The 18,921-nt window shown below is 37.0% G+C and overlaps 2 protein-coding genes and 1 pseudogene across 3 annotated transcripts; 2 read left to right on the top strand and 1 right to left on the bottom strand.

Annotated features, from left to right (window-relative positions):
* Positions 1-154: 154 nt before the first annotated feature.
* LOC108847756 (uncharacterized protein At2g39795, mitochondrial-like) lies at positions 155-1,318 on the top strand (annotated as a pseudogene).
* A 2,137-nt stretch (positions 1,319-3,455) lies between these two features.
* Positions 3,456-4,124, top strand: LOC108845470 (late embryogenesis abundant protein 49-like). Its single transcript, XM_018618677.2, has 2 exons — positions 3,456-3,607; positions 3,753-4,124. Exons 1-2 carry the CDS (start codon positions 3,518-3,520, stop codon positions 4,122-4,124), a joined length of 462 nt encoding a protein of 153 aa, XP_018474179.2. The 5' UTR covers positions 3,456-3,517.
* A 7,672-nt stretch (positions 4,125-11,796) lies between these two features.
* LOC108844186 (uncharacterized) lies at positions 11,797-14,638 on the bottom strand. Of its 2 annotated transcripts, XM_057004984.1 has the most exons (5): positions 14,549-14,638; positions 14,043-14,480; positions 13,044-13,947; positions 12,045-12,954; positions 11,797-11,957 (listed from the first exon to the last, which is right to left on the bottom strand). In XM_057004984.1, exons 2-4 carry the CDS (start codon positions 14,467-14,469, stop codon positions 12,759-12,761), a joined length of 1,527 nt encoding a protein of 508 aa, XP_056860964.1. In that variant the 5' UTR covers positions 14,470-14,480; positions 14,549-14,638; the 3' UTR covers positions 11,797-11,957; positions 12,045-12,758. The 2 variants fall into 2 exon arrangements, with proteins under 2 accessions (XP_056860964.1, XP_018472908.2); XM_018617406.2 differs by lacking the exon at positions 14,549-14,638 and having other exon boundaries at positions 14,043-14,542.
* Between the last annotated feature and the right edge of the window lie 4,283 nt (positions 14,639-18,921).

Genomic DNA, 18,921 nt, shown 5'->3' with positions numbered 1-18,921 from the left:
TCGATTTTTCATAAGTGTGTTGAAGCATGAATATCCGGTATATATATATATATATATATCACGATTAACTATTTTATAAATATTTAGATCTCTGAAGGATCACGATTTTCTTTGTTTAAGCTTGGTTGATTTGAGTGTGTCTTCTCCTGTTAATCAATTTTCCAGTAAATAAGGAATTCATGGAATTTATACAAATGATAAGTTCAACAATAAATACTAAATCTAATAAGATAACATTTGCTAAAAAAAACCTAGAATTCTTTGGAATACTTAATTGAGCAAGCCCCGTGTTCTTCCCACAAACCCTAGAACGGCGATGTCTTTGTTTTGTCAAGTTTCAGTGGCCACTCTTCCTTTCCGTGTGGCTAGATCTCCGCCGGCGAGGCTCCAACCTGGTGCCCAGAGAGTGACTTTTGGTGGTAGCCATCAGTTCAGCAGCCTGATTTCATTCTCGAGCACTTGGGCGCTAAGTGCTATCACCCCTTCCTCGAGTCTGGTTAGCCTCCTCGAATCTGAGATCCAAAGCTCCATTGTTAACGTAGACGCTCCTAACAATGACGAGGTAAGTTCTATACTTTTATCTGCAATATTCCCTCTCTCTCTCTCTCTCATCATTGTATGTATATTGAATTTTGAACAGTTGCCCGAATGGTTTCCTTTCCAAATGATTGATCTTCCAACTGAACGAGTTGTGCAATTGATTAGGAAGTTTGGTGATGAAACCATTCTTGTCAAAATTGACCCTTCTACGCCTATTGATGATGAACAACCAAGATGATGAAGAACTACTAACTGGGATCCCCATGGTCATCAGTGTGTGGAAAGATGATGATGGTCTCTGTCTCGAGTTTGGAGTCAACGCTTTCTCCAATGAGATTGTCATTGACAGTCTAGCTGTCCAACAACCCCATGAACCTACCTATCCCTACCAAGGACCTGACTTTGAGTATGTTTTGATTCACAGGCTCTTCTTATGTATATATATTTATGAGAATGAATAATTGGTATGTGACTCAATTTTGGGGTTTTATGCAGTGACTTGGATGAGAATTTGCAGAAGGCTTTCCACAAGTTTTTGGAGATCAGAGGGATCAATCCCACCGTCACTGACTTTTTGGCAGATTATTTGGCCAACAAAGACGAGAGAGAGCATCTTCGATGGCTCAAGGATGTCAAGTCTTTTGTTTTGACATGTGAAAACTCTCAATAAGAGTGAAACTTCTAGGTGATTTTTATGAACTTGTTATCACCATTATCAATAATTGTAAGGAGTTGCTATTGTGTCTTTTGCTACACTATTAGATATATTCCACTTGGTGGACACTTCACGTGACTAAACAACTCACAAAACCTTGTTTAAAGAAAAACTAGATCATGACCCGCCCGGTCGGACGGGTTTTCATATTTTTTGGAAGCATGAGATATGTTTTTTTTATTATTATGAATTTTTTTTTTGATTTTTAGTACATTATAAAGTTAATTATTTAAAAAAAAAAATTACATATTTACTCGGTGAATTTTATTATATTCTGATGTCTAATATATTACATGTGTCTGATATATAAACAAAAAGTGTTTAGTTTCGTCATTTTTATTATTATTATTTTTTTGGAAGTGATCGTGGGTGTGTAAAGATGAGGTAGAAGATCAGTATTTATAGTTTAATTTTAGGGTAACAATAATGTACCACCAATATATATACTAAACCAATTAAGTAATTTATAATAAATACCAAATCACAGTATATGGTTACCGAGATATTATGTATAATTGTAATGACTTGGTGAATGTATTTTTCCATAAAATATTTTCTTTGAAAGTAAAATTCGAGATATCTATATCTGTTATGTAAATAATCATATGCATCGAATATATACTACATAAATATTCTCTAAGGCAATTTCCTAATATATCTTATTAGCAAAATCTTCGATGGCTCAAGGATGTCAAGTCTTTTGTTTTGACATGTGAAAACTCTCAATAAGAGTGAAACTTCTAGGTGATTTTTATGAACTTGTTATCACCATTATCAATAATTGTAAGGAGTTGCTATTGTGTCTTTTGCTACACTATTAGATATATTCCACTTGGTGGACACTTCACGTGACTAAACAACTCACAAAACCTTGTTTAAAGAAAAATATACAAATTGCAGAGAGTTGAGGTTATATTTGAACTAACCAAGTTTTTCTTTCCTTTTGAGGAAGAAACTAACCAAGTTCAATGGTTACTGAATCCTTATCCCACGGATTAAAACTATACACACATCTGCATGTATAATTATTGCCTTGATACAATAATTATACAAAATCATGTCTATAAAGGAGGAATGGGGTTTCCTTTCTTTTCTTCTTTGGGGAAAGACCTTCCTTCCTTCCTTCCACTTTTTTTTTTAATTTTGGACTCACTCACTCAGATTAGAGCGCTCGGGTGATTTTGATTTCGGAAACGAGTTGGAGCCCCCACCCGACCCTGAGACTTTAAACGGTATTTCTGCCACGGACTATGCACGTGTCAAAATAGAAACTGTATCAATATTTATGAAATTTGGTTTTAACTCTAATAAAACTGAAAAACCAATTAATGCTAAAATAATCTGTGTTTAATTATTTATTTTTAATAATTTAAGTGATTCTAAATAAAAGAATATAAATGATTAGATTAAATATCAAATAAATTAAATAGTTTTAGATACTTCAGATAGAAATATACATGTATTTAATTTTTGCTCAAATGAAATATAGCAAAAAAACATTATAACAAAATTAGTATATAAAGAGAAAATGGCTAAATTAGCACTAATTACAAAACAAATAACTTAATTATTCTAAATCCTAACTCTTTACCTTAATTTTACTTTGTAAATACTAAACCATAAAATTCAATCACTCAATCCAAATATGAAACAAATATGTATTTTAAATTTTATTAATATTATTTTAATTATTTTCTTTGTCGATTTTGAAATAATAAAATGTTTTACTGATATTTTAAAGATATTTCTCTTTACTTTTGGATGGTTCAATAATTTAGAGAAACTATAAATTTAAAAAGTATGTGAGGTTTTAAATTAATAATATAATTGTATATTTTTTTAATTTCGAATATTGGTTTGGTTAGTAGTACGCCCGTCCGTACCTACACGTATAGTCACTTTATTTTGCAAGACCATGACACGTCTCTCAAAATTTGTTAATTGTTTGGGCTCTAATGTCGTTCGATGAGGCCCAAAGGTATCATCATCCGGGTTGGTCTCTCACCTCACCATTGCATCGATGGGTCACTGTCACGCAAGCTAGTCAAATGTGACACGTGGACTGTACAGCTGACGTGTCGAATGTATTTTCATCAGGTGGAGGTTAAGTAAAACGTTACGGAACTGTTTCGTCACTTTCCGTTTTCTTATTTAAACTTGGGAAGAGGCAAACAAAGGGATGCAATAAGATAATCGAAGTTAAGCAAAAAGAATAAGAAGCTTATAAAAAGAAACCAATAATAAAGATCGAACCTACCAGAGATGACTGCATCAAAGGATGGTGCTAGTAGTTTCACCAACATTTCTGTAGAGGAGCACTTTAGCGTCTCCCAATCTAGTTCTGGTGGGCAGGTAATAATTAATACTTCATATATTAAGTGACTGAAATAACTGTGACCATATTAGGTGTTCAAAAAGAAAAAAAAACTGTGACCATGTTAATATATAATGCTGTGACGACAGAAAAAAATATGACGATGTGCAAATGTTTTGACAGTTTGTAGGTCCCACAGAAGAAATTCCAACGGCGGCTGATGCACTTATAGGGAGGTCGGCGACACTGACGGAGGCTCTCAAAGCAGCGGCCATAAACGTTGGCCATAAGCCAGTGGAAACGACTGACTTAGCTGCGATAAAAGAGGTGGAAGCTAGAGCTACCGATGGCGATATAGAAAGGGGAGATAGTGTAACGGCCGTGGCAAGCGAGGCGGTTGCTCGTAACAAAAAAGCAGGTAAAGAAGATGCCAAGAAGATTCATCTCCGAGACATTATTGCTGAGATTGATGTGAAGGTGGCGAGAGACAGAGCAGTGACAAGTGAAGACGCTGAAGCAGTGGTTGACGCTGAGCTCAATCATTCTCCATATTGAAACAATTTGAGTGTAATGAACAAGAGTTTGTTTTACTGAAACTTCATGAGTTCATTTCTTGATCAAGTCATTACAAGAGTTGCATATTTATACTCAAAAGACTAGATAGAGTTGCCCTAGACAAATGGCTTAATCGTAAACGTCCTCTAGATCAAGGGCTGAGAATCTGTTTGCCAGCTTCACACCATTAACATCTTCTGCAACAGCTTGCGTCACACACTGCTTTTGTACTTTGCTTTTCCTGCTCTTTTCTTCATTTCCAAGACTTAAACGTTGCTGTGTTGATTCAAACTTGGGACCACTTTTGTTGGGCTGATAACTGGGCTTCTCTTCTTCCGGAAAGCCCATCTTCTGTTTTCCCTTTTGTTCTCTTGTCAACCTGTTGCCATTCGTTGAGCTCTCATCAATATGCCCCCTCAAACTTGGTGTGGGAGCTGCTTCAACACCAAGTTTGTACCTGAGATCATCAAACGCAGGAAAGGACAGAGGCTTGGTGAAGATGTCCGCAAGTTGATGTCGAGCTGATATGTGCTTCACAACCAATGCTCCAAGTGCTACTCTTTCTCGTACATAGTGATAATCAAGCTCAAAATGTTTTGAACGCTTGTGGTAAGCTGGGTTTGCCGTTAAGTGAACACTTGAGAGATTATCACAATAAAGCTCTGGTGTGACTGAGATGGGAACTCCAATCTCTCGAAGAATCGAACACATCCAACTTAATTCTGCAGCTGTTTCCGATAGAGCTCTGTACTCTGCTTCCGTCGAGCTTCTGGAGACTGTCGGCTGTTTCTTAGATGACCATGAGATTATATTCGACCCCAAGTATGTGCAGAACCCTCCTGTAGAGCGGCGAGTGTGATGGCAACCTGCCCAATCACTATCACTATAGGCTCGCAACGTGAAGTCTGTGTCTTTGGATAGATTTATTCCATAACTCAACGTTCCTTTGACGTACCTCAGTATTCTCTTGAGCAACATGAAGTCAGAAACCGTCGGATCATGCATTTTCTGGCACACATAGTTAACTGAGAACTGCAAATCCGGTCTGGTTAAGGTAAGGTATTGCAGCTTCCCAGCGAGGCTTCTGAAGTAGGATGGGTTTTCAAACTTTGTGTCCTGATGTGGCACTTTGCTCAACTGCAGAGGAAGCGGTGTAGCAACTGGTGCGCAATCTGTCATCCCTGCTACAGCGAGCATATCCATGGCATACCTTTCTTGAGATAGAAACAATCCTGACTCGTGGAAGACTGCTTGAATTCCCAAGAAGTAATGCATCTGCCCCATGTCTTTCATTCTGAACTGTTTGTTGAGCTCTGTTAGCATTTCTTGTATCAAAGCAGAGCAATTCCCTGTCAATAACATATCATCTACATATAAAAGAAGCATGATGATGTTTTTCCCTTTAGTGTAGATGAACAGAGACGGATCCTTGATACTACAAACGAACCCATATTCCAACAAGAAGATACTGAATTTGTCAAACCATGCTCGTGGAGACTGTTTGAGACCGTAAAGTGCCTTGTGTAGAAGACAGACATGATCCGGTTTTGTCTTATCCACAAAGCCTGAAGGTTGACGCATGTAGACAGTCTCAGTTAAGTCTCCATGTAGGAAGGCGCTTTCTACATCCAACTGTTTAATTTCCCACTGAAAGACCGTTGCGATGTGCAGCACTATTCTCATTGTCGAGGTTCTGATCACAGGGCTATACGTTTCTAAGTAGTCCACTCCTTCTTCTTGACCACATCCTTGAACTACCAGTCTGGACCTCAAACACTTCACAGTTCCGTCAGCATTATATTTTGTTCTGTGTATCCATCTATTTCCCAAAACGTGCATCTCTGGTGAGTATGGCACTAGTGACCAAGTCTTAGTTAGCTCACAGTTTCCAATTTCCACCGTCATAGCGTTGTTCCAGCCGGGGTGACTCAACGCCTCTGCTATTGTTCTTGGCTCAGGACTAGCCACCTTGGCTGCTAGAAGAGCATAACGGGGATTTGGCTTTACTATACCAGCCTTGAGTCTTGTAGTCATCTGATGCTGGTTAGTGACAGAAGCTGTTGTGTCGTTTCGTGTTTGGTGATCACAACTGGAGCTCGCTTCACTCGTGTCATTAACTGTTCCCCTCGTGATTGTAAGAGGTTGTTGCGGAGTTGTGACTGTAGAAGAGCTGTAATCACTTGACGAGCTTAGACTTCTTGTATCAGAGAAGCTGTTTGATCCTTGACTTGACAAACAAGGTACATTATGTACTGCAGAAACTGTCGTAGTATGCTCAGGTTCCCGTCCCTCTGGAGCTTGCGAATTCATAGATGGTGATATACGAACTCCTTTGTACCAAGATGACAACAGAGGAGTAGTCGCTTGAGGATGCATATGTTTATAAACATCAGAAAACGGAAACCTTGATTCGTCAAAGATCACGTGTCTGCTGATATAAACACGTCCTGTGGGAGGGAACAGACATCTGTATCCCTTGTGTTTCTCACTGTAACCCAAGAACACACAGGTTAGTGAACGTGGGTCAAGCTTGTTCTGTGCATACGGGCGAAGCATCGGATAGCATGAACTCCCAAATACTCTCAAAGCAGAATACAGCGGCTTCATCTTGTGCAACCTCTCATATGGACTTAGTGTCTTCGGAAGAGCTGAATGAGGAAGCAAGTTACTCAGAAAGTTTGCTGTGACAAACGCTTCAACCCAGTATTTCTGAGGAGTTTTGCTTTGAAACAGAAGAGCCAGTCCTAGCTCAACTATTTGCCTATGCTTTCTCTCTGCTAGCCCGTTTTGCTGAGGCGTGTGAGGGCAGGAGAGTAGTTGTTTTATTCCACATTGCTGGAAATGAAGAAGTAGTTGGTTGCTAATGAATTCACCACCCCCATCACATTGAAAAGTACCAATATTTGTTGAAAATTGATTCTGAACAAGTGATTGAAAAGCAGTGAAAATAGAAAAGAAATCTGATTTCTTCTTCATAGGATACAACCAACAGAATCTAGAGTAGTTATCTATGAGAACTACATAGTACTTGAACCCTTGGACTGACACTACAGGAGATGGACCCCAGACGTCACAGTGGATCCTTTCCAACGGCCTTGAGCTCACTGAAACTGATGCAGAGAACGGCAACCTTGAACTCTTAGCCAGTTGACAAGATTCACACATCGTCTTGGACCTTTTATTGATGACGATGACTCTACTAGAAGAAAGTTGTTGAAGGATATGAGGATTAGGATGACCCAACCTATGATGCCAAACTTCATCACTTGCAGAAACCTGTCTCGATGTGAAGAAAGCATTCAAGGCTGGAGCTTTGAGCGAGTACAGACCGTTAACGCTTCTTCCCCGCAACAGAACCCTCTTGGTGGCCTTATCATACACGCAGACGTTGTCAGCATCAAAATCAAACCCACACGGATAGTCCTTTGTCATCTTAGACACTGAGAGCAATGGTTTAGCAATATTAGGACACACTAAAACATTATTCAGAGGAATGTTACCTGAGGACGAAGCAATGCTCGTTGATCCAGTGTGAGTGATAGGTAGATACTCTCCATTCCCAACCATCACCGAGTCAGAACCATCGTAGGCTTGAGCTTGGTGTAGATGATGAGGAGAGTTTGTGACATGCGCTGTGGCTCCTGTGTCGGGAAACCACTCTGAACTTCCTGCTTCTGACATCTCAGAGACTCGTAAAGCTGCGAGGATCTTATGAAGCTCATCTGGCTGATAGCTATTGTTGAACCTGTGCCAGCACTTCATGGCTATGTGTCCAGGCTTCCCACAGATCTGACAAGTAGGGCGGCTGTCCGAATCAGATGAAACTGAGGACCTTGAAGACGAGCTGGAGGAGATGTGTTGAGGGAAGCCTCTTCCTCGTGTAGAGAAAAAATTCCTGCCTCCTCTGTTTCGACCTCTGTTTCTTGCATAAGAGGATCTTCCTCGCTCGGTGTTGAAAGCCAGATGTGGTGACATCCCTGTGTCGACTGCATAGCTTTGAAGCCTGTCATCAAACGCAACCAGTCGGGGAACTATATCATCAAAGGTTGGTGAGCACTCTGCGTCCATCGTTCCTTCTATACTTGTCTTTATTGGTTCGTAGTCACGTCCTAGACCCAGCAGAGCAGCAAAAAATCTTCATCCTTTCGGGGACTGGATTGCCTATAGACGAAAGCTGGTCGCATATCATCTTAATGTCACGAAGATAGTCAGCCATCGGCTTCTCATTCTTGGCCATAGTCTGCAGCTTTCTCTGCAGCTCGAACAGTCTCGCTGAGGTGGCTCTGTTGAAATGGTTGGCTAGTGTAACCCAGATCTCGTAGGAGCTTGTACAGTCAATGACTTCACTCTGAATGTCTTCTGAGAACGACCCGAGTAACCACGACTGTATCACTTGGTCTGTTTGGAACCATAGTGTGTGGTCAGGGTTTGGTATCGGTGTTGTGGTGCCGTTGATTCCAGGAGCGTTGAGCGTGGCTGGAGGTTGAGTAGTAGTACCAGTAACGAACCCTAGCAAGTTCTGGCCGTTCAAGAACGCTTCAAATTGACGCTTCCATAGAATGTAGTTCTTTTCTGTTAATTTTACAGTAACAGAGTTTACGATTTTGAGAGTAGGAGGAGTATAAGGTTCCATGGATCTGTTAGCCATGGTGCTCTGATACCATGAAACAATTTGAGTGTAATGAACAAGAGTTTGTTTTACTGAAACTTCATGAGTTCATTTCTTGATCAAGTCATTACAAGAGTTGCATATTTATACTCAAAAGACTAGATAGAGTTGCCCTAGACAAATGGCTTAATCGTAAACGTCCTCTAGATCAAGGGCTGAGAATCTGTTTGCCAGCTTCACACCATTAACATCTTCTGCAACAGCTTGCGTCACACACTGCTTTTGTACTTTGCTTTTCCTGCTCTTTTCTTCATTTCCAAGACTTAAACGTTGCTGTGTTGATTCAAACTTGGGACCACTTTTGTTGGGCTGATAACTGGGCTTCTCTTCTTCCGGAAAGCCCATCTTCTGTTTTCCCTTTTGTTCTCTTGTCAACCTGTTGCCATTCGTTGAGCTCTCATCAATACATATAACCATGTTATTCCTGGAGGCGTTGCTGAGTCTGTGGCTGCAGCTTGCAAATTAAATCGCAGTCCCTCTATCTGATATCACCTACTTTGCAATGTATCCCTCTCTCTGATATAACCATGTCTCTCTTTACTTGCACAAAATGAACAAGCATATATATTTCAAAATTATATCAGAATTAAATAAAATATCTGGGACATTAGAATCCAAGCTTTTTTTTTTTGAAAATTAAAATTCATTCATAGTAAAAAATACATAAAAATGCCAATGATAACTAAATTACCTCAAAAATAAAAATTCATAAAAAAATGATAACTAAAATCCACTGAACAACGACTTCAACCCCCACCAGAATGACTTAAGGATATAACAAAATCAACACTAATACTAAAACCACACAAACAATTAAAAAATACCCAGCACGACCATATAACATAGCAATTAACAATCTTTAAAACTAAGCAAAGGCCAATGATCAGGAGCTACAGCTGCTGCTCATAGCATTCCACGCGCCTTGGAAACTAGGCCTTGGAAACTAGGCCTGAGCGTTTGGGTATCCGTTGACATTCGGGTCGGGTTTTTCGGATTTTCGGGTTTACGCCTCTAGGTCCTATACTAAAATTTTATTAGTACGGGCCGGATTCGGATAATAACACTTCGGGTTCGGTTTAAAATTATATTGCTTCCTAAACCCATAAAGTAACTATATATCATTCGGATTCGGGTTATATCGACTCGGTTCGGATATAACCAAAGTAAAAAACAAAAACTTAAAGTAAAACATAAAAAATACCTAAATTAAATAAAAAATAATATTTCCCAAATAAAATTGATAAAATAATAATAAAATGTTAAATTAAGCATGAAAACAAATATCATTTATAAACAATATACATTACTTTGTAGAGAGTAGACTTGTTATTTCAATGAGCAAATTATGAAATATCTATTTATAACTAATTGTGTACTTAAAGCATTTATAAAGTTTTTAATATTTATTATTATATATCATATTACCATATATATTGAATTTAATAATTGAAATATTTATATATATATTTTAAAATATTTATATTAACTATTAATTTCGGATTTTTTGGATTATCCGTTCGAGTTCGGTTAATAACATTTCGGGTTCGGATATTTTTTATACCACCTTACAAGACCCGTTCGGATATTTTACATTTCAGATCGGATAACGGGTCGGATTTTTTGATTGGGTTCGGTTCGGATTTCGGATTTTATGCCCAGACCTATTGAAAACTGATGTGACGTAATCATAAGTGTCTAATGCCTTACAAAGAAGCTTTCCCCCACACACCAAGAAGATGAAGCCTTGCCAACCGAACCTCTCCGGTATCACACTCGGAGGAAGAAACCAACGGCAAGCAGCCATTAGATACATTACCCTAGAAGAAAGACTGCTAATTCAAGTTGTCATACTCCTGACAAACAGACATAGTATTGAACATGGCCAAAAGAAGACAGAAACAACCCTCACTAAATGAATTTCAATTTCTAATTAGTCTATCAATCTCCAACAGATAAAACTGCCGTCAAAACCAATATTATCAACACAAACACATCATAAAGGTCCAAAAGACTGGCCTTACGTTCATGCCTCAGCAGAACCTAAGTCACGAAACTTAGCCATGAAATGGACAAACAGGCCCGACTAAACAAGCAGACTTTGGCGACAGCCTCGAAACCAAACCAAAGAAACCACTCTTCCAAAGGTGCCGAACACTAACCATCAATCGGAACCAAAGCATCTTTGTCGATAGCAGGATGTTGAGCTCTGTCACGGGACTCGAGCTGTCGCCGTGAACGAAGTTCCACAGATCTGAAAGGGAAAAATCGGTCTGACGAAGCCCTTCAGTCCTAAACGCTGACCCTCTTCATCGTGCCGTGAGTCTCGCCGTTGTTCCATGGAAAGTCATGACATTCTCCGTCGAAATGAAACGGGTAAAGCTTCTCCAGCCACAGAACGAGCATCTTGATAAAAGATTGAACAAAGGTGAAGAGAGCAAAAGAAAATAAGACAAGTAAAAGGATCGAAGCCTCCAGCACTGACAAAAACGCTGGACCGGAGCTAGGCTTGTTTTTCAGAAGCGGCGGCGAGTTGAGAGGATAAGGGAGCTAGTTTGTTTCCTTTTTAGAATTCAAGCATATATACAATTCAAAATCTGCCATAGTTGAGATATTTACAATTCTGTATCTAAGAGATGTAGGTGCATTCTTTTCATATGAAATGGTTATAACTTTGACTGATGGAAGTAGCGTTACTGTCTCCAATTTTATTTTTCTTCCATTGGCACGGTCGCTTTGAATACTCGTGCAGACTTACAATCATGAGGCAACTAGTGAGAAGGTGGGGTTGCCTCAGGGTAGTTAAACAAGAGGGTGAGTGATTGGAACAGTTAATTAAACTCTATATGGACTACACTATTGTGGACTCAACACATGGTGGGATATCTGTTAAGATGAATTTGATTATTTTGGTCAACTTTAACCAATTCAAAATGTTATAACGAATAATCCAACCAGCAAAAACAGAACAAATCATGACGTCCAAAACCTAACTCTCTTTTCCTCTTTTTCTACAAATTCTCACGTCAAAAGAAAAAAGCACAAACACTAAGAAACAAAACCATTGTTTGTGGTTGTGGTGATTCATCAAGTTCAGTGAATGAAATAAGTCAACGCCAAAGCCACCATCATTAGAACATACGCTATCCCCTGATCTATCGATGTTCCTGAACACATCCCAACATCAAAATCAACTTAAAACTCTATAAATCCAAATTTAAAATCGCAGATTTATTTTTGTATATCGTACGTACCATCGCTGGTTGGTGCGGAAGCTGGCGAAGGTGATTGCGCATGAGCAATCGGCAAGAATCTCCAACGGAAACTTCAAGGACGCCATTCCTTTTTTGTAAATCTCCTTGTGGTGAGGGAATCTCTTTTTCTCAACCAAGATAAGTAAAATGCCGATTGGTGAAAGAACAAGAAAAGCTATAAGATTCGATTATATAGTTAAAGGACATGCCTCGAGGAATGTGGGGCCCCCAAACGGCTCGGGACCAACACCTATCTCACAGATCATGTCCGTCTCACTCTCTGCGTTGTCTTTTTAATTATTTTTTTATTAAATTTTAAAATTAGATGTTTAACGAAAAAAGGTTAGTTAAGGTTCGTTCTGTTATTAAGCTGTGTTCGAGAAGGATTATATAAAAATGAAAAAGAAATATCTGGCATGTTTCTCTCAATCTTTCCTGGTGTGCTAACTTATAATAACCCGGTTAAAGAGCTAAACCCGATTTGTCTAAAAAAAAGAGCTAAACCGGATTAAATAATAATGTTTCAGTCTATCATCATGGTCCATCCAGATAATCCCTTAGATTTACACCTAAAAAGGCGAATTAAGTCCCCTAATTAAGCTCCGGTTTTCATCTCAAACCGGTCTGAAATTTACAAGAAAACCAAACCTTTAAGAGCTAGCTTCTTAGTTATAACTTGTAACTACCGGTATTAACGAACATGTTTCACCAAAGTCATGGAGATGGAGGAGCAGCGAAGAATGGATCTTCCCTGTTGTGATAGATCTCGAAGAGCTGCTTCGAGTAATGTCTTGCCAAGTCTTCGCAAATCTCAACCGCGTTGAACTCGAAACTACGCAACTCCTCAACCGATTTCTTCAAATCACCCTCGGGATCTCCATCTGTCAGGAACTGCCCTATGCGAGTGCCCCTGATAATATCATTCATTCAAGAACGTGTAAGTCAAGAAAACGGTTTGTTAAGTTACTGTGTGAGGTTTCTTAGTTTTTTATTTTATACCTGTCGGCGTCAGCCATGTTGAAACCACGACCGTTAGCGACATGACTTGATCTCGTAGCCTTCTCGCCTTCCGTCTGAAACCTGTACAGAACGCAAACCGCTCTCATGCAAAGCTCGGGGTCTTTCCCGAACGCTGCTAGCATATCTCCCTGGAGGTCCCATTTACGTTCCCCGGGTTTCTTGTCCCTCCTCAGTCTCGCAATGACGTCAGCATAACTGGCTTCTCCATCAGATCCCTCCTCTGGTGCATCCCCGCCTTCCTCGGTATCATCAAACTCCTCCTCGCTTGCATACTTATCATCATCAACGATAAACCCATTCAAACTCTCGCTCTCTGACTCTTCTTCTTCTTCCGTCTCATTCTCATCATCCTTAGGGATTCCCGTAAGTCTCTCTGTTGGATGTCCTTCGCTAGAAGCAGAGATCTCTTCAAGATCTCTCTGTCTTCTCAGTCTTGACGACGCTCGACGCTGCCTCCTCCTCAACCCCTCTCCTTCTGCGCTAAGTGCGTCAACAACCTCATGGTTCTGTGGTCTCAGGTTCTTGAGCGTTGCAATCGGTATGTTATCTTCATCATCATCATCATCATCATCATCATCGTTCTCTGAATCACTCGTAATAACCCGTTTCCTCTTACGACCAGAAGCGTTTGTGTCAACTTCACAAGCTCCCACGTCTTCATCTTCACATTCCTCTTCACCAACACCTCTCTCCTCTAAAGTATCCTTCTCATCGATTCTCTCCTCTTCTTCACTATCACATAAATCAACTACATCGGTGGATTTGCCACCATCATCTTCAAACACCAACATCTTATTCACTCGTCTACGAGAAGCCACACCATCATCTCTGTTTCTCCCTGCCATGTAGTCTTTAACCGGTGTGGTAACACAAGGCGAACAACCTACATGAAACAAAACGAACACATACATAAACTAAAATACAAAGAAGAATATTTGATCTAAGTATAATTCAAGTTTCTACATTCACTAATCTCACCTGAAACCTGATGATTATTAGCTAACCCTTCCCTACACAAAGACTCTTCCTTGTCCTTTCCTAATGGGAACGTGACACCAGCTAACATCAACCCTACCTTCACATCCTCATCTAACTCTAAATCTCCAACCCTAAACGCACCGATCTCATCTAACTTTCGAACCGTCTCCGCGAGTTTCTCAAACTTTCTCTTCCACTCCTCGGCTCTGTCCTCAGCCATCTGTTTCTCAACCTCCAACGCTTTGTTCACCATCATCATCTGCTCGACTAACGAGTCTTCGTCAGACTCTTTCGGATTCTTCATCTTTGATGATTCTAAAACAATCTCGCTTCCCTCGGCTTTCAAGACCCTTTCTTCTAACTCACGACACTGACCGTTTTGCATCTCCTTCACAATCATACCTCCCTCCCCCACACAGATTTTCATCCTCTTAAACCCTAGAATCAATCAACAAAGTCTCTCTGTAGTTTCTACAAATATAGGCAGAGATCTTACTTACACGTACCTCAAGAATCACGAACTCATCGGCGCAGTTTCGTCTTTCTGGTTTCTGATGTTGGAAGTGAACTGTAACGGACGGACACAAGCCCTAATGAAACGAACTCAAGGGAGTAACGACGCGTGTTTTAGATATGCCACGTGTGACGACGATTGAAATTATTAGTGGGCTTAGTTATGGGCCCATAAGAAGGTTAAGCTAATTTGGTTTCGGCCTATATTTCTCTTCTTCAAACTATAGTTTTAAAACTTTTGCTAGAATCAACAAGTCTCGAACAAAATCAGATGGGGAGACAGAGATAAAACGTTCATTAAATATTCAAAAGTATTTTATTTCCAAATTCAGAAAAAGCCTGAATTTAGACAAAAACCAAAAAAAAATCACGAGATCGTCAGAATATTTTAATAAAGAACTAGATTTTGATCCGCGTTTTCAAAAGCCTAAATTTAGACAAAAATCAAAAAAAATCACGAAATCGTCAGAATATTTTAATAGAGAACTAGATTTTGACACGCACTTTCATTTGACTATAAACAAAAATATACTTAATGTTAGTATTTGAGATTATTGTACATTATTATGTTAAAAAATCATATTATATTGAAAAAAAAATATTTAAACTTAATTAGTTTGTTTAAGGTTTTTATGTATTTTCATGTAATTTTCTATTAGTTATATGCATTTTATCCGAACACAAAAAATCGAACCTAAACCAATCCGAAACCGGAAATACATATTCAGTTTGGGTCAAAGCCCCAAGACAAAATACCTAGAGTATATTTTTGGACCCGTGGATTTCGGTTCTGTCCAAGTCTTATCTCAGACCTGATTGATTACCAAAGTACCCATTTTTGTATAATAGGTATTTTTGGGTATTTAAGATATATTTTCAGTATTATGGATATTTTAAGTTAAAAATTGATGCTATCAAAATTTTACTTATATATTTCAGGTATTAGAATAAAATTTTGGATATTTTCAGTTCTTTTGTCCATACTTCGCGTAAACTTTTTGAGTCATTTAGGTATTTGAATATTTTTGGATATTTAAGTTTTCAAAAAAATATGTTTCATGTATTTTTGTTTTATCGATTACTTTAAGTTTTTGATCCTAAATATCCAAACTGGCCTAGAATCGTCATGCATCCAAAAATTATAGTTATTTGAATTATATATCAGCACCGATATGGATCCCAAAAATCAACTTAAATCCGAACTGAAATTTTCAAATACCTAATTGGTCTAAATGGTTAGGATCTTAAAGAATCAGTCCATACCTGGTCCGAATACTAAAATTTATTCTCTTTCTCTTATTATATTTTTGTGTATTTAATAAAAGTTATAGTGTTAAATTGTTGACCTTTAAAATTAGTTTGACATATTTTTCTAATTTGATATTGCAACCCAACAATAATCTAAGAACATGATACAAAACCTTTTATTTTTAATAGTGTTGATGTTGGTATAGCATTATTGTAAGTTATAGATACTATATTTTTTCTTCAAAAAAAATAATGATACCATACGTACGTTTACCAAACGTAATATTATACTAGATTTTGATCCGCGCTTTTGAAGCGCGGGATATTTTACGATGAAAAATTTTACTAATAATTTAACAAATATTTTGGTTATTTTTAAAGAGTGTGTATTTAAAATATTTTTGCATTTAAATCAGTATTTTTAAATTCAACCTGATTGTGATTATACCTGTTAATCCGGAGATCTGACAATTCAATTTATGTTTTTAAAATATTCATATTAAAAAATCATTAAAACCCGAGACTAACCGATTGAACTAATGGATGACCGATATGTAATCTAATTGGATTTAAATTATAATAGTTTCATAATTTGTAATCTTATAATCGAAATTTTAAAGTTCACTATTTTGCAATTTACGAAATTATGACGTTTCTACAAAATTTTAAAGAGAAAATGATAGATACAAAATAACTAAGATTAATTATTGTATTATTTGGAAACATTGATAGTAGTATAAAAAATATATTGTTTGGAAACATTGATAGTAGTATAAAGAAATAAGTATATTGTTTGGAAACATGGATAATAGTATAAAGAAAGGAACATTAGTGACTTAATGTATGTTTAACTATAAAGTATAAAGGTGTATTTAATTTAAAAACTTACAAAATAAATGTTAGGTCCAACATAATGTTTCTGTTTTAATAAGATAGATGTAATCGCATTTGGTAACCATAGAAAAAAAGAAGATGTAATATTAACATCAAACACCATTGTATATTAGTTATAAGTGTGGGCCCTGCACATTTTATTTTATTCGGTAGAAACATATCATAATGGAATTGATTTATTAGAATTATATGTAACACTATTGAGTAAATTACTATTATATCATAAATGATGATGCAATAACCTTTCATAAGTAGATTTTTTAGAATGATTCTTTTTTAATAGTATAGATATAGACTTTTAACTGGAGAAGAACTTAATTTGCTTTCAATTGTTTTTTCTTGTCTTACCAAAATACAAATTCCAGCTTAATTGCGGCGGTGAGGTTCCGGGCCGGTGTATTCCTTCTAATTTTTATAATTAGTTTTGGGATAGTGTCGGGTGGTTCTCGTAAACGCGTTGCTTTGTACGAACCTTGATGGATTTGTTATCAAAAGGACCCTGTAACCATCTTTGAACCAATACTTTTTCATTAAAAAAAATAATCTTCGAACCAATATATTATCAAACGAATTCTAAGTGGATGTCATCAACGCATAGCAATATAGCATCTATTATTAGCTCTTATTGATTATTCAAATGCACATCGTTTCATGAGCCCTGCTGTTTGCCTGCTACATTAGAATCGGCACCTATGGCATAAGAGGGGTAAGTTAATTTACTTTTGGCCCATTTTCTTGTCTGGTGGCATTGGATTCTTGATGATAATAGAATGGAAACCTCTGGAGGGTACAGAGAGTGTAACTGGAAACAAGACAAGAGAGTTACTGTATTGGTCCACAGTCTTAAGATCAAGGAGCAGACATTCTTTTATGAGATTGTGCTCTTTGAATTCACTCTTCTTTTAATTGCTCATTTTACCCGTTGGTTAATTCCAAGAGAACATTTTGTATAATCTGACAACTCTTAATGATTACATTTCCAAAAAAAACTACTTAATTTCGTAGCTTGGGGTAGCTATAAGCATTCATATACTTATTCGTATTATATATCGATTTTTTTAAAATCATTTTTTAAGTTCTGAAAAAAAATCCATCAGCTATTATAAAAACACTGGAACAATTCAATCAAATCCATGGAAGTCTGGTGTTGATGTATATGAACCAGAAAGTAACCAAACCTACATGGATCCGACTCTACTTTCTGTCGTGGATAGTTAGTAAATTTGAGCTTCTTCCGTGTTGATCTTGTGAATATATTTAGCTCTCTTTTTCAGTTTTTAGTGGTTTCGTCGGTGTTTTTTTTGTGCTGATAAAAAATGTCTTTTTTGTCATTTTTCTAGTGATAATGAATTGACTTTAATTTTTATTCTCTCAGTTTTAATGGTTTTTCTTTTGATCAGAGTGGTCTTGCGGCATGAATTTAGTAATTTTGTCTTCAATATTTCAGCATTGTTTTTTTCTTACTAAATTTCTTTTGTGTGATTTGTTATGGTTTCTATTCGTTCTGAATATAAGTCTATTTTGGGTTAAAAAAAATTATTTGGTTCTAGTTTATTTAACTAAACCCAAACTTTTACATGCGGTAACAACAACTAACTGATTTTGATAAAAATAAACTAAAACATTTACAGAAGGACCATACTTAAAATTTATATCATTTAAATCATAACGCAACAAAATCATAAACATATAAGGTACATGTATATATCACTGTTCTTCCTATTCATAACTTATAAATTCTATATAGATTTGATTGGATATGTTTCAACATTTTATAATTTTTCTTCTACTTTACTTATTTTTTTCAAATTTTAAAAGTTTGTTTTCTAGATACCAATATTTGCTTTATTTTGTTATCTTAGGAAAGTTAAAATAAAAAGAAAAAACATATTTTAATTTACATTATTTATTAACATGTCAGAATTAAAATTATCAACATAATATATTGAAATCTAGTAGATTATAATTATTATATATGTCATATTGACAATAAATGGCATAACGTTAATTATAGTTTATAGTATTGAATTGGGGTTAGAGACTAATAAACAGCATTTAAAAAATATTACATGTTTGATCTGTACGTCCATAAATAAATATACATATATATATGTCAAATTTTGGTTTAAATAATAAATTATTAAATATTTTCTAAAACTTTGGTGTTATATATTGTTAACTGGTAACATTGTTGTTACTGCATCATGTGTGACATTAATTTTTT

Source organism: Raphanus sativus, chromosome 3 (genome assembly GCF_000801105.2).
Source record: "Raphanus sativus cultivar WK10039 chromosome 3, ASM80110v3, whole genome shotgun sequence".
NCBI lineage: Eukaryota > Viridiplantae > Streptophyta > Magnoliopsida > Brassicales > Brassicaceae > Raphanus > Raphanus sativus.
Note: the sequence above shows the minus strand (reverse complement) of the source record. Positions and strands in the feature narration are given on the sequence as shown.